The 13,033-nt window shown below is 59.6% G+C and overlaps 1 protein-coding gene across 3 annotated transcripts in view; it reads right to left on the bottom strand.

The window, feature by feature from the left end:
• Window positions 1-1,169: 1,169 nt before the first annotated feature.
• CORO7 (coronin 7) overlaps window positions 1,170-13,033 on the bottom strand; it is a 57,850-nt gene continuing 45,986 nt past the window's right edge. For all 3 annotated transcript variants that reach the window (XM_073792380.1, XM_033839842.2, XM_073792381.1), the window contains 19 exons: window positions 9,699-9,753; window positions 9,145-9,202; window positions 8,923-9,068; window positions 8,743-8,835; window positions 8,457-8,588; window positions 7,505-7,631; window positions 6,953-7,128; window positions 6,367-6,475; window positions 6,176-6,262; window positions 5,953-6,095; window positions 5,775-5,879; window positions 5,612-5,697; window positions 4,678-4,819; window positions 4,491-4,580; window positions 3,453-3,569; window positions 3,038-3,173; window positions 2,550-2,641; window positions 1,939-2,025; window positions 1,170-1,816 (listed from right to left, as the gene is read on the bottom strand). In XM_073792380.1, coding sequence (XP_073648481.1) covers window positions 1,811-1,816; window positions 1,939-2,025; window positions 2,550-2,641; window positions 3,038-3,173; window positions 3,453-3,569; window positions 4,491-4,580; window positions 4,678-4,819; window positions 5,612-5,697; window positions 5,775-5,879; window positions 5,953-6,095; window positions 6,176-6,262; window positions 6,367-6,475; window positions 6,953-7,128; window positions 7,505-7,631; window positions 8,457-8,588; window positions 8,743-8,835; window positions 8,923-9,068; window positions 9,145-9,202; window positions 9,699-9,753 — 1,987 coding nt within the window. In that variant the 3' untranslated portion in view covers window positions 1,170-1,810. The remainder of the gene's footprint in view (window positions 1,817-1,938; window positions 2,026-2,549; window positions 2,642-3,037; window positions 3,174-3,452; window positions 3,570-4,490; window positions 4,581-4,677; window positions 4,820-5,611; window positions 5,698-5,774; window positions 5,880-5,952; window positions 6,096-6,175; window positions 6,263-6,366; window positions 6,476-6,952; window positions 7,129-7,504; window positions 7,632-8,456; window positions 8,589-8,742; window positions 8,836-8,922; window positions 9,069-9,144; window positions 9,203-9,698; window positions 9,754-13,033) is intronic.

The raw sequence follows: 13,033 nt of genomic DNA, 5'->3' as shown, positions 1-13,033 counted from the left end.
CCGGCAGGCGGATTCTTAACCACTGCGCCACCAGGGAAGCCCCTTGTATTTGGTTTAAACCTCCATTTTTTTTTTTTTTTTTTTTTGTCCATGCCATGTGACATGCAGGATCTTATTTTCCCCACCAGGGGTCAAACCAGTGCCCCCTGCAGTGGAAGCCTGGAGTCTTAACCACTGGATCACCAAGGAAGACCCATAAACCTCCATTCTTTTTTTTTTTTTTTTTTGCGGTACGCGGGCCTCTCACTGTTGTGGCATCTCCCGTTGTGGAGCACAGGCTCCGGACGCGCAGGCTCAGCAGCCAAGGCTTATGGGCCCAGCCGCTCCGCGGCATGTGGGATCTTCCCAGACCGGGGCATGAACCCGTGTCCCCTGCATCAGCAGGCGGATTCTCAACCACTGCGCCACCAGGGGAGCCCCATTCTTGATCCCTCCTATTTTTTTCCGAAGCTCTTACCACATTCTATCAAATTATACCATTCATTCATCTTTATGTTTATTATCTGTTCCCTCCCACTAGAATGTGGATTCCTGGAGGGCAGGACATTGATCTCTTTTCTCCACTCTTGGGCATCAGCACCTGGAAGAGTGGCGGGCACATGGAAGGCACTCAACAAACGTTTGTTGAGTGAATGAGAGTCGGGCTGCCTCTTACTATGTTCTGGACCACTACCCTTCTTTCCTTTCCTCCAACTCTCCAAATTCTTTATTCTCTCAGCACCCTGGCTGCCCTTCCTTTTGTCTGAAACGTTCTTCCCAGGGCTCTCTCCATGCCTTTGTGGCCTTCAGGTCTTAGCTCTCAGCTTAAACATCGCTTCTCAGACCCTGACTAGAGTCTCCTCCTGCATCCCTGTGGCTCCCTTTCACGTAGTTTATCTACTTCACAGCCCTCCTTGCACTGTCTATTTGCGAACTTGCACATGGTCCGGCTCACCCTGGCCTACTAAGATTATACTAAGTGCCTCGAGAAGCCATGTCTCTCCCGTTCATTACAGGAGCTGCCATCCAGAGCCCTGCTGGATACTAGCGTGTTGGATGAATGAATGAATTCCCAGCAGGAGCAGAGTGAGGCCTGGGACAAGCGGGAGCCCAGGGCCAAACCGACCTCACCCATACTCCTGTCCCCTTCCCCTTCTAGCCAGCCAGAGACCACAGCGACACGAGAGGTGGCCAGCTTAGAAAAGTTTAATTGCTAAAAACATCCAGGGTACGTGCAGGCTAGTCCCTGCGGGGCTCACACCCTCTTCGTTGGGCTATCAGCTCTGTGATGCCCATTCCTCCTGGCTTCAAGTTTGGGGAGCAGGGCTACTGGTCCCAGGCCCCTGAGGCTGGTGATGCTCCAAACGGCCTGGTGGAGGGCCAGCCCCCTAGGCCCTTGACCAGAACTGGAGCAGCAGGCAAGATAGGACGGCATGTGATAACAAGGTGCTGGGCGAAGCCAGCCCAAGCTGGGACCAGCCCAGGTCAGAGTAGAGGGGACAGGGAGCCCAACGGCTGCCCAGGGACATGCCACTGAGCCCTCACGCCCACCCCACCCCCATGCCCCTGGCTCCACATGCTAGCAGGCAGCTGAGGAGAAGCAGCTGGTCCCAGAAAATGCAGAGATGCAGACAATCCATGGGGGTTGCAGCAGGGCCCAGAGGCTACGGAAATGCCCAAGACCCAAAGGAAGCCAGGCCTTCTGGGGTGAGGTGTGCCCCGGCCAAGAGGTGGCTTCCAGTTTGAGGGTGAGACGTGAGGTGTGAAGGGGCACCAGGTGGTTCAAGGAGGCAGCAGTGGCAGGTGAGGCTAGAGGTGGCTGGTGGGCAGGCTAGTCCTGGGGAGATAAACCAAGAAGTGGGAGGGAGTTGAGAGGGCCTGGGGGAGGGAGGTGGTGCATGCGGCAGGTGTGAGTCGGGGAGAGATGGGACAGGCAGCAGGGCCCACTTGTCCACTCACCCACTCGTCCTCGTCCACACCTTCGAAGGAGTCCTGTGGGAGCGGGTCCACCCGGTTCCCCAGCTTTGCCACCATGGCACTCAGCAGCTGGGAGAGGGGACGGGAGAAGAGGTGGGAAGGGAACAGGGCTTCTGACCCCAAGAATGTCAGATGCCAAGGCTGGAACCCCAAGGTTCAAAGTTGTGGGAGAATCATTTTCATTAAAGCCCTGACAAAGCTGATGGTTTTCATTGAAAAAGATACCTTGACAGAGACGGGGGAGCCAGAGACAGACAGACTCTAACACGGAACATAAGAGTCACAGGGCAGCTGTCTCCACATATTGCCTCAGACGCTCAAATATGCACCAGGGTCCCCAGCGCACTTGGGTCTGGTTGGGTTGGGCCAGGCTAGGGTGGGGCCTCTTTCCACCCTTCCCTGGCTTCCTGAGCCCTGTGCCCTGGGGGCGGCAGCAGTCACCTTCAGGGCTTTGGAAGGTCTTCCCTGTCCTACTGACAAGTGGGTGACACTCGCTCCTTGCCCAATCTGGGTTGGACTAGAGAACTGAAGGGCAGTCACCAGGAGCAGCCAGGGCCCTGTGACCCCAGCGGCCAGCCCTCTTCCATGCCTACCTCTTCCTTCTTCTGCTGGTCCGACTTCTCTTCCAGGTAGAGTGCTGAGGATAGGGCCCGCCGGGCTGGGCCTTCACGGGGGGCCTGGCTCACTGGGGTGGGACAGCAACAAGCATCAGGCAGCAGAGAGCCCCTTTGGTGGGGCCTCCTGGCCTAACCGCTTGGTACCAGCCCCTGGGGGATTCCATGGCAGAGAGTGCAGAGGTGGCGCTTCAGTTCACAAGGCCTGCCCTTGGCACCAGGCTGTGTGCACGTGCGCATGTGTGTTGGGGGTGGAGGGCTTGTGATGGAAACACAGACCCTGGGCCCTGCCCTCCAGGGCCTCAGAGACCAAGTCTGAAGAGCAACCACCCCATCCCTGGGAGCACTAGAGGTTTCTGATTGCCAGCAGGGATGGAGGTTCGGACTTGGGCCTTCTGCCCCTTTCCCCAACCCCCACCCACTCCCCTGCTTCCTACCTGCCCCCCCAGCCCAGTCCCTCATCCTACCTGGGGTCATGTCAGGGGGCTGCAGGCTAAGAAGCCGGGGCTGCCCGTTAGCGCCTCCCAGCCAGGCCTCAGCGCTGAGCACCGGCTCCCAGCTCACGGCGGTGTCTGGGAACACGTCATCCTGGAAGAATTCTTTCTGCAGGGAGGGAGTAAGGGGCTGCCCTGAGATACTGACCTACTCTGTGCCCAGAGGCCTAGGGCACACAGGCATCCATTGGGAGGGGGGCATGGCAAGACCCAGGACCCCAATTTGAGGTTTCTGCAAGTTTCAGAACACCAGCAGAGTAAGGGGAACAGGTGCCCCAAAGAGCAGTGAGTGGGGCAGTTTGGTGACAAGACCAGTCAGGCCCCAAAGCCTCTGACAGGAGCTAGGCAGGGGGTGCTGGGCGTTGGCATGCTGGGCCCCCAACCTCACCCTGACTCGGGGCAGCCGGAAGGTGACAGGCTCCAGGGAGGTCTGGCGAAGTCGCAGGCAACGGGCAAACTCCACCTCCCGCACGTCACACTCCGTCTTGGGCAGGAGAATGAAGCCCTGGGGCGGCAAGGGAGTCGAGCTGGGGCTGGAGTCCAGAGCTCACACTGAGCACCTGGGCCCCCTCACTTAGGACCATCAGGACCAAGGCCTATCCCTGGAGAGTGGTGTGATATTTAACAACTAGCTCTCTGGAGGGAAAATGCCCCGGTTTGTAGCATTTGCCTATTTCCATGGTGTGAAAACTCCCACCATGTCAATTTCACACTACTAACATGACTGGGTGAATGCAGATTTGGGAAGAGATGTGCAGTAGCAGCCCATGATACAATATTTCTGCCAGACAGGGCCCACAGATGTAAATAACCTCAACAGTACAAATAATAGTGAAGTCAAGTAAAATAATTAGGAAGTGATAAATTAAGTATCTATTGCCTTGGTCTTTACTGTAACTTATTTGTGGGTTCATAAAACTTAAACTTACGTAGTTTAATTTTTAACAAATGGTTGAGTTTAAAAATCAGTTCCTGAACTTCCCTGGTGGCGCAGTGGTTGAGAATCTGCCTGCCAATGCAGGGGACACGGGTTCGAGCCCTGGTCTGGGAAGATCCCACATGCCACGGAGCAACTAGGCCTGTGTGCCACAACTACTGAGCCTGCGCATCTGGAGCTTGTGCTCCGCAACAAGAGAGACCGCGACAGTGAGAGGCCCGCGCACCGCAATGAAGAGTGGCCCCCGCTCACTGCAACTAGAGAAAGCCCACGCACAGAAACGAAGACCCAACACAGCCAAAAATAAATAAATTAAAAAAAAACAACAAAAAACAGTTCCCGAGGCTGCTGGGCACACCCCACCCGGCCCAGTGACTCAAGGGCCCCACAGGCCCCTGCAGTCCTGCACATGGCCACGAGAGGGCGGGTAGCCCATGGTCCCACCTACGGAAGGAGGACCAGGGAGCGTGTGCGTGTGCGAGGGCTCACCTTGTGGGGGTCAGGTGATGTGAAGCTGTTGCACTCCAGGAAGAAGGGGGCCTCGGGGAGCAGCTCATACAGGAACACGCGGGTGTCGCCCTGGGGAGACGGCAACAGTGAGGTGGCCAGCATTAGCTGCCTTTCCCCCCACCTCCTCTCACCTGCCCAAAGCCCCCGCCTGTGCACCCCAGCCCACCTTGCCCGTGAGCAGCACCAGGCGGGTATCTGGGTCATAGCTGGGCAGCAGGGTCGAGGGAGCCACATCCAGCCCCAGCACTGCCAAGGGGCCACTGGCCAGGGCCTCAGCCGAGTACAGGAGTAGCTGGCGCTCACTTCGGCTGCAGGGGGGCAGAAGCAGGTCCTCAGAACTGGAGGGCCCTGGGGCATGGCAAGGACTCCAGCAAGGCCCCCAATCTTGCGGGGCTGGAGGCCTGAGGGCCTCGGGGTGGGAGGAGAGGCCTCTGCCCATCCTCCTTCCTAACCCAGCCTCAGAACCACTGGCCTGGCCTAATACAATAGCTTTCTAACCTGCCACCCTGCCTCCTCCCGGACCTCTGACCCCTCTGCCCCTCCTCAGCACACTCCTGTCCCATGGCCACCGTGGCTATTAAGTCTGGACTTTTCTCCCCACATTCTGTTCCAGGCCCTTTGCTCCAGCCAGGCTGGTCACCTTCTGGGCCACTCCACCCAGAGGTGAATGCCCTCTCCTCCGGGTCTGTGTTTACCAGCCCCTTTGTGACCCAGTTCAGATGATACTTCTCTTAGGAGGCCCTCCCTGATCCTTCCTTCAGAGCACCAAATGCCCATCCCTTGGACCTCTCCAGGAGGCTTGGTTCTGTGTTTTGTGTGCTTCGTCTGATCCCCACCAGCTATGGGCTCTGCAGCAAGGATGGCTTTCATCCCTCTGGGCCCCTAGTTGATTCATTCCTCCCCATCTCCTTCCCTCCCATCAATCCACCCATGCACCCATCCATCTATCCATCCACATATCCATCCATCCATCCACCTGTCCAATAAATGAGAGTTGGGGACAGCTTCTGCATGCCTGACACATGTATGTGTATCTGGGGGAGGGGGCACAGGTGGCTGCTGAAGTCTGGGGATGGGAATAGTGGTCCCAGAGTTCTCACCTGTCAAAGCCAGACACCAGGAGACAGTGACCATCACACACCCAGACAATGCGGGCTCCACGGGCCCCCTCAGGCCCTGGGCCTTCCTGTTGAGATACAGTACATGAGGCCCAGCTGGGACCCCCGCCAGGTCTGAGGGCCGCCCCCAGCCCCTCCTGCTCACCTGCAGGGGCTCAGGGCTACCCCGGGGCTCGTAGATCCGCAAGTGCCCATCCTTGCAGACAGTGGCCAGCTGCCGCCCATCAGGACTCCAGGCCAGGCCAAAGATCTGGGGGCAGGTGGGGATGTGAGAAGCAGCCTCTTGCCCTGTGGCTGGGCACCTGCCCCCAATGCTGTCCTACCTGATCCCGGTGGCCCTGCAGCCTCAGCCGCTCTGCTCCAGCCTTAAGGTCCCAGATCCGAATGGTAAGGTCATAGGAAGAGGAGGCCAGCACGTCAGCTGCCAGCGGGTGGAAGCGCAGAGAATAGATCTTCTCCGTGTGGCCTGGAGGCGAGGCATGGGGTGACACTGAGCCCCTCAGGAGCCACCGCCCACCCCCCAGCCCCCACCCAGGCCCCCCTGACCTGTGAGCACGGCCTCAGGCATGGTGAGCACCTCCTCAAGGCCCTCTGGGGGCACCCGCCACAGTCGGATCCTGGCATCCTCCCCAGCTGCAGAGAGCACAGGCTCATCACTGCTGACCCAAGGCCCCCCTTCTCTGTTCCCATTGAGGACCCTGGGACCCTCCCTCAAGCCCAGTGCCCAGCCTCCTTACCCACAGCGAGGTGGTGGGGATCAAAGGGGTCCCAGGCCAGATCGGTCACGGCTGCCCCATTCTGCAGCGTGGGCAGTGCTGTGTCGGGCAGACGGCCGGGCTTCCGCAGCTGTGGGAGGTGCCCCCACCCCGAGGCCCATCAGTAACGTGCAGGAGAGTCCGGTCCCCAGGGCTGCAGGGCAAGCAGCATGCCTGGGCCCACACCCTCTGCAGCTGATGATGCACCACCAGGTGGCCCAAGCTCTCTGCCTCAGCCACCTTGCGCTCTGAGCCCCAAGTGCCAAGCCCCGGAAAGTGAGGGAGGCAGCATGGAGTGGTGGAAAGAGCTCAGGCTTGGGGCTCAGGTGGCCTGGGTTCAATTCTCAGCTCCACCACTTACACAGCGTGTGACCCGGCAGGTCACTAAGCCTCTCTGTGCCTCACTGCTTTCATCTGTAAAATAGGGATAAGAGTAGCACCCCCCCCACACCGCATGGGATGCTGGGCACTTGGTTTGTGCTTAGAGAATGTGAGCTGGTGTGGGCACCTGATGCCCTCAGCGTCCTGCAGGGACATGGGGACAGCACGGCAGGGTGGGGCCCCTCACCTCGAGCACGGCCACCTGCCCACCACTGCTGAGCAGGGGCATGGCCACACGCTGCCAGTTGGCACAGAAGCCGTCGCTCTCGCCAGGCGTGGTGAGGTTGAGCCCCTTGAGGTTGGTGATGTGGCTGTCTCGGTGCAGGACGGTGCCCTGAGCGTGCCGGAACTTGGAACTGGGGCCTGGCGGGCAGCAGGGACATGGAGCCACGTGAGGTGAGGGTGCCCTGCCTGCCCTGCGCTGTCCTGCAGGAGGACCCGGGCCAGTCCTGAGTCCGGGCTGCCTGCTCCCCTCAGCAAAGGACCGTGCAGGTTGTGTGCCCAGATTTCTGCCAGTCCAGCCAACACAACTCGCCCAGAACGAGACTCGAGGGATCTCGGAACGTTTAGGCCACCCTCTTACAGGTGAGACTCTCTTCATCCCGCAAAGAAGTGACTCCTCCAGGAGGGGAGGCGGGACTGTGGGGGGAGGCAGGACTGGGGTGCAGAGGAGGGTGGCTGGGGTGGGGGTGGACAGGGCTCCCATGGTAGGGGGTTAGCCCCGCACTGAGGCACTTACCCAGCAGGCTTTGCAGGGACCTCTGGCTGGGGCTGGTGCTGATGCCGCTGGTGCTGGAGAGCGAGGGCCCCAGGCTGGAGGGCGTGGAGGGTGAGGTCAGCCAGCTGGGAGGGGAGGAGAAGCCCTCCTGGGAGAAAAGCTCCGGTCAGCCAGCAGCCCCGTCAGGCGGGTGGTCAGCCAAAGAGAGAGGAGATGCCGGGGTCATCACTTTGGGACACTGGGGTAGGCAGGAAGCCCCACCGTGGGATGTGGGGTGGGGACGCAATCGCTGATGGGCAGGAGGTAACATGGGGTGAGCTGAGCATTAGCATGTGGGACAGCAGGTAGCAGCTGCTGCTCCTGGGAAGGTGGGCCCAGAATGGTCAAGATCTTTCAAGAGGGTCTTCCCTGGTGGCACAGTGGTTAAGAATCTGCCTGCCAATGCAGGGAACACGGGTTCGAGCCCCTGGTCTGGGAAGATCCCACATGCCACGGAGCAACTAAGCCCGTGCACCACAACTACTGAGCCTGCGCTCTAGAGCCTGCGAACCACAACTACTGAAACCCGTGTGCCACACTGCTGAAGCCCATGCAACCTAGAGCCCGTGCTCCGCAGCAAGAGAAGCCACCGCAATGAGAAGCCCCTGTACCACAACGAAGAGTAGCCCCCACTAGCCGCAACTAGAGAAAGCCTGCGCACAGCAATGGAAGACTCAACGCAGCCAATAAATAAATAAATAAATAAATAATAAATTTAAAAAAAAAAAGATCTTTCAAGAGAAACTAGAAATCCAGATTTTATATGAAAGTCTCACTTTCTAGGCATTTGCTCAATTTTGAGAACACGGAGGTTCTTCATTTATGCTTCTTGTGTTTCTGAGACCATCGGGCAGGCCACACACTCCTGCCTTGACCTGGGGCCCCTGCTGCAGCATTGCAACGGGGAAGCCAGGTGGGCTACGCTGATACTCACGCTGGGGTCCGCATCACCCACAGGTGTCTCTGTAGGCTGGGCCTCTTCCGGGGTGGGCTCTGCAGGGGGTACCAGATGGGAAGTGAAGCTGGGGTGGGGTCGGCAGGCTGGGTGGAGGCTGACCCTCTGCACCTGTGGGTAGAGGCCGGCAGGTGAGGCAGGAGGGCTTGGGGTGGGGATAGGGGACACCAGGCAGCTGAGTTAGTGCACAGGTGGACCACGTGCCACGGACGCGGCTGCTGCCGGTGGTGCAGGCCAGGAGCAGTCAGCCAGGCCTTGGCCTTACCTGCTGGTTGCTACCAGCCCACCAGGCATGGGGGTCGGAGGCGGGCACACAGCCTGCAGTGTCTGGGAACAGGTCCTCGTGGAACTCCACAGCCTGGTGGCACACAAGCACACAGGCAGTGAGGTCAAGTCCCCCAGGCTCCCCCAGGCCCTCCCAGTCCCTCACGCAGGACCCCCTCACCTTGCGGGGCACGTGGTAGCTGATGGGCACGACGGCTGTGTCGCTCAGCTGCAGGACGCGAAGCACCTCGCAGCCCATGACGGCCAGTGCTCGCCGGGGCACGAGGGCCACCCCCTGCAGCACGCTCTCCAGGAGGCACTGGGTCACTATCAGGGACACCGTGGAGGACAGTCAAAGTGGGTCGGGGAGGGGAGGGGGCACAGGGCGGGGAGCAGGGCTTACCTGGGCTCAGTGCCGGCTGCTCGGGGGCCACCTCATAGCAGTACAGCTGACTGTCGCCCTGAAACGATCCCCACCCGAGCGCTGCTCGCTGACTCTAGCTCCAGCCACCCCGTCCCTCCCCAAGGACGGAGTCACAGAGCCACAGCCAACGTCTACAGGGCGCTGATGTGCGCTGGGCGCTGAGCTGAGCCCTTGGTAGACTCTGCCTCGCCTGTTCATCATCATGGAGCACGAATGAGCACCAGGGGTATACGTTCAGTAGGACAAAGTGTCTGGTGTGTGCTGACTCTGCTCTATTCTCAGCCTTGGATTCACGAAGCTGACATTCTAGGGAGTGATCCCGACTGCATGGAATGGAGACTTGGAGCCCCATGTGCCTGGAGCCCCTGGCAGGGGTGGAGTCTGGGCAGCACTGTTCTAGCTCCTCCTTTCCGGGGTGAATAGCATCCTGCACTCCCCACTCTCCCAGGTGGCTGGCCAGGTCAAACATTGGGGCCCAGTCTGGCGAGTGAGGGCACCAGCCAACATGGGTGGGGGCTTGAGCTTCTCCTCACCTTTCCCGCCAGGACCAGGAGCCTGGAGTCTGGATCCAGCAGGGGCATCAGAGACCTGGGGGAGAGACGGCCTGTCATAGGGATACAGCCAGTCATTGTGGCCAAGGGGCAGGGGAAAGGCTGACAGCATCGTGACTCTAGATCGGGGCTTAGGCCAAGCACAACAGTGGCCAGGAGTGATGCAGCCCCTCCAGTTGCATCCAGCCTGGTCCCCAGGGACCCTCTACCTCCTCTCCCTGCGCTCCCGACATGCTGAGCACATCCTCACGTCCCAGCCTTTCTTTCCCAGGTCCTCCGTCTGCCCAACTGCTTCACCCCAGGACTGTGCTGGGCCTGGGCACAGGGGAGCTGCCCCCTCTTTCTGCACCTCAGCCATGATCTCTTCCCATGCTCAGCAGCTCCAAGAAGCCCCCCGACATACATTCTGTCCCTGGTCTCACCTCCAACAGCCTAAACACCAGGCCCGGGAAGGTGAGAGGGGTGCTGGAGCTGGGGACCCCCTCCATCTCCACCCGGCACAGTTGGCCTGGGTGCTCCAGGACCCAGGCTTAGGGACCCTCTCCTCAGTCACCCCTGCTCCTGGGCTTTGATGCTGTCCTAGAGACTCAGAACTCCCCTAGGCACCATCTCTGAGCCCCAGTGCCCAAGCCTGAGCCAGGGGCCAGGAGCAGGGGCTCCTTCCTGCCGTGCTTCCCTGGCCTCCCTGTTCTCTGTCCCCCAGGTGGGGCCCTGGTGCGGGGGCAGAGGCTGGAAGCCCCCAGAGCCCCTGCTGCTCTGTGTTGCCTGTCTCGGCCAACAGCCTGTTGTTCTCCAGAGATTTACCACTCCCCTTCCCCTCCCAGGCCCTGCAGGGCCCCTTTGCAGCCCCTAGCCCTGACTGCTGTTTTCCAGGCCCAGAGTCTCCTGGACGTGGGGCACCCAGGAGAACTCAGACTGGTGTCTTCATCTGTTTCTGTTTCCTGTTCCTGGTTTTCTGGTCCTGCTCTCACCTGGGGACCCATGGGCCTGGACCCCCACCTCAACGCTGACACTCATCCTCAAATGGAACCCCGTCTTCCTCACTGTGGTCCCAGCAGTCAGAGGTCGCCCAGCTGTGGCAGCTGCCTCCATCCCTCACCCAGGCAACAAACGGTCCAGCCCACCCCCTCCCCTGCCCAGCCAGCTGCCCACCACCCCTCCCCACCCTGCTGGAAGGGAGCCACAGAGTGGACTGGGAAGCTGGGTGGGTCCCTGGGTGGCTCCATAGCTTCCTGGAGTGCCTTGGGCTGGTCACCTGTGAGTAACACAGCCTCTAATTACCTTGAGCCCAGCAGGGTGAGCTGGGCTCAGAACTGCCCTCTTGACCTGGTCTGATCACTGCCTGCTGTGGGGGAGAGGGGGGCAGGGGGACAACGTGGTCATGTGACCTCAGGTGTCCCCCACATTGACGCTGGATCCAGTGGGGCCACACCTAAGTCCCTTCAGCAGTTCTAACAGGACTTTCACTCACCCACTAGTTCATCCACAATCATTCACTCCCTTGGTGAGCTGGTCTGCGCCTGGCCCTCAGCTGGGCTGGCAGGTGTGACCAAAGGTGAGTGCAGCAGACCCCACCTCTGGCCTCAAAAGCTCACAGCCTGGGTGAGAGGCAGACAGAATTCCACAGACAAACGCGTGAAGGAAAAGTTCTCTGAGGACACACAGCAGGGAGCAGAAGGGCCTGACTCTGACTGGCCACAGGGGAGTGGGCATTCTTTATGACCCAAAGTTTAAGAGAGATCAACCACGTCAAGGGGAGAGAGTTCCAGGCAGAAAGGGCAGCATATGCAAAGGCACTGTGGCAGGCGGGTGCACAGCCTGTTTGCGGAACAGGGAGTAGAATGACATGGCTGGTGGTCTGGGCAGTAAGGGTGAGGGGCTAGGCTCAGGATGGGGTGGGTAGAGGCCACACAGAGCAGGGCCTAGTACATCAGGAGGAGGGTTCTGCCTCCCCCCATCGGATGAGCAATAGAGAAGCAAATGACACATCTTAAGTGAAGAGGGAGAGGATGAGATTTGTGCTGAGCAGAAGTCACCATGTGGAGATAGGCAGGAGGAAGGAAAACAAGAGTCTGAGAGCAAGTATGCTGGGCAGGGACTCTCATCACCCTGCTGCTGCCTTGGCAAGAAATGGGGAATCGGCCTGCAGTTTCCACCCTGGCATCAATGGCTCACCTATGCTCTAAACCAACCTCTTTAAGAGGCTTGACCTGGCACCCCTGTGCCCCTGCCCCATCAGGCCCAGCTGGCTGGCCCAATGACTCAGGTGCTAGGGCTGCAGGGGCAGGAAGTCAAGGAGGGCAGGGCTGGCTTCTCTGACAGGTCAGGCCAGTCTTCTTCGCCTTAGGCAGAGCTACCTGAGAAGCTCCGTCAGGCGGGAGCATCCTACCCACCACAGCACAGGCCAAGAAATGGGGTCATGGCACCCAGCCCCAAGAGTTGGCCAACAGCTGGCACGGGCCTGACCCCGGGCCTTGTAAAGAGAGCCAAGCCAGGTCTGGGTCTGGAATGCAGAACCAAGCCCCAGCCTGGCATAGGGCCAGAGGGTGGGAAAGCTGGCATGGGCATCTCTCCTGCTGCCATGGCAATGGGGGAGGGCTGGCATCTGGGCCTGCCACTGGGAAAGGCTTTGACCCAGATCTAGGAGTCTCCTCAAGACTCAAAGCCACAGAAGGTCTAGAGCCCAGACCTGCCACCTACCCCTGAGCCCAAGTCCCAGAAGATGCAGAACCATGGTGGTATCAAGTGGATCACGTGGGGGAGGGGTTACCCCCTGATACTCCCATCAGCTTTCCCAATATTGCTGCAAATAACACAGGAAGTACCGCGGTGAGCCTGCCAGGAAATACAGTTTCAAGAACCCTCCTCTGGTTCTCCCTGCCAGCCCATCTCTCCCACTCAGACCCACCACCTAAACATCCTGGCATTGGCACTGGTCCAAAGCAGAACAGGTCCCCAGTTCTTGTCACCCAGGCTGGGCAGTGGGGACCCCCTTGAACCAAACCCTGCCCCCCACTTCCTTGCTCCCTTAGAACCAGGTTCTAAGGCAGGTGGTGCCTTGAAGCCAAATGAGGACAGGATGGACATACTGGGGAGGGGGGCCTCCTGGAAGCTGTCCTTGAACCTCCGGGTGGACAGGAGCATGGCCTGTGTGAGTCCAGGCTTAGGATTGGGGCAGGGGATGGATCCTTTAGGCAGGTGGGATCTCACTATCAGCAAGAAATGGCCACAGAAGCGAGAAGATTCAGGACCTGTCAGGAAGTCCTGTTCCTGGAGGAGAGTCAGGCTGGGGTCTCCTGAGGGCCTTAGGGGACACA

Source organism: Tursiops truncatus, chromosome 15 (assembly GCF_011762595.2).
Source record: "Tursiops truncatus isolate mTurTru1 chromosome 15, mTurTru1.mat.Y, whole genome shotgun sequence".
Taxonomy (NCBI): domain Eukaryota; kingdom Metazoa; phylum Chordata; class Mammalia; order Artiodactyla; family Delphinidae; genus Tursiops; species Tursiops truncatus.
Note: the sequence above shows the minus strand (reverse complement) of the source record. Positions and strands in the feature narration are given on the sequence as shown.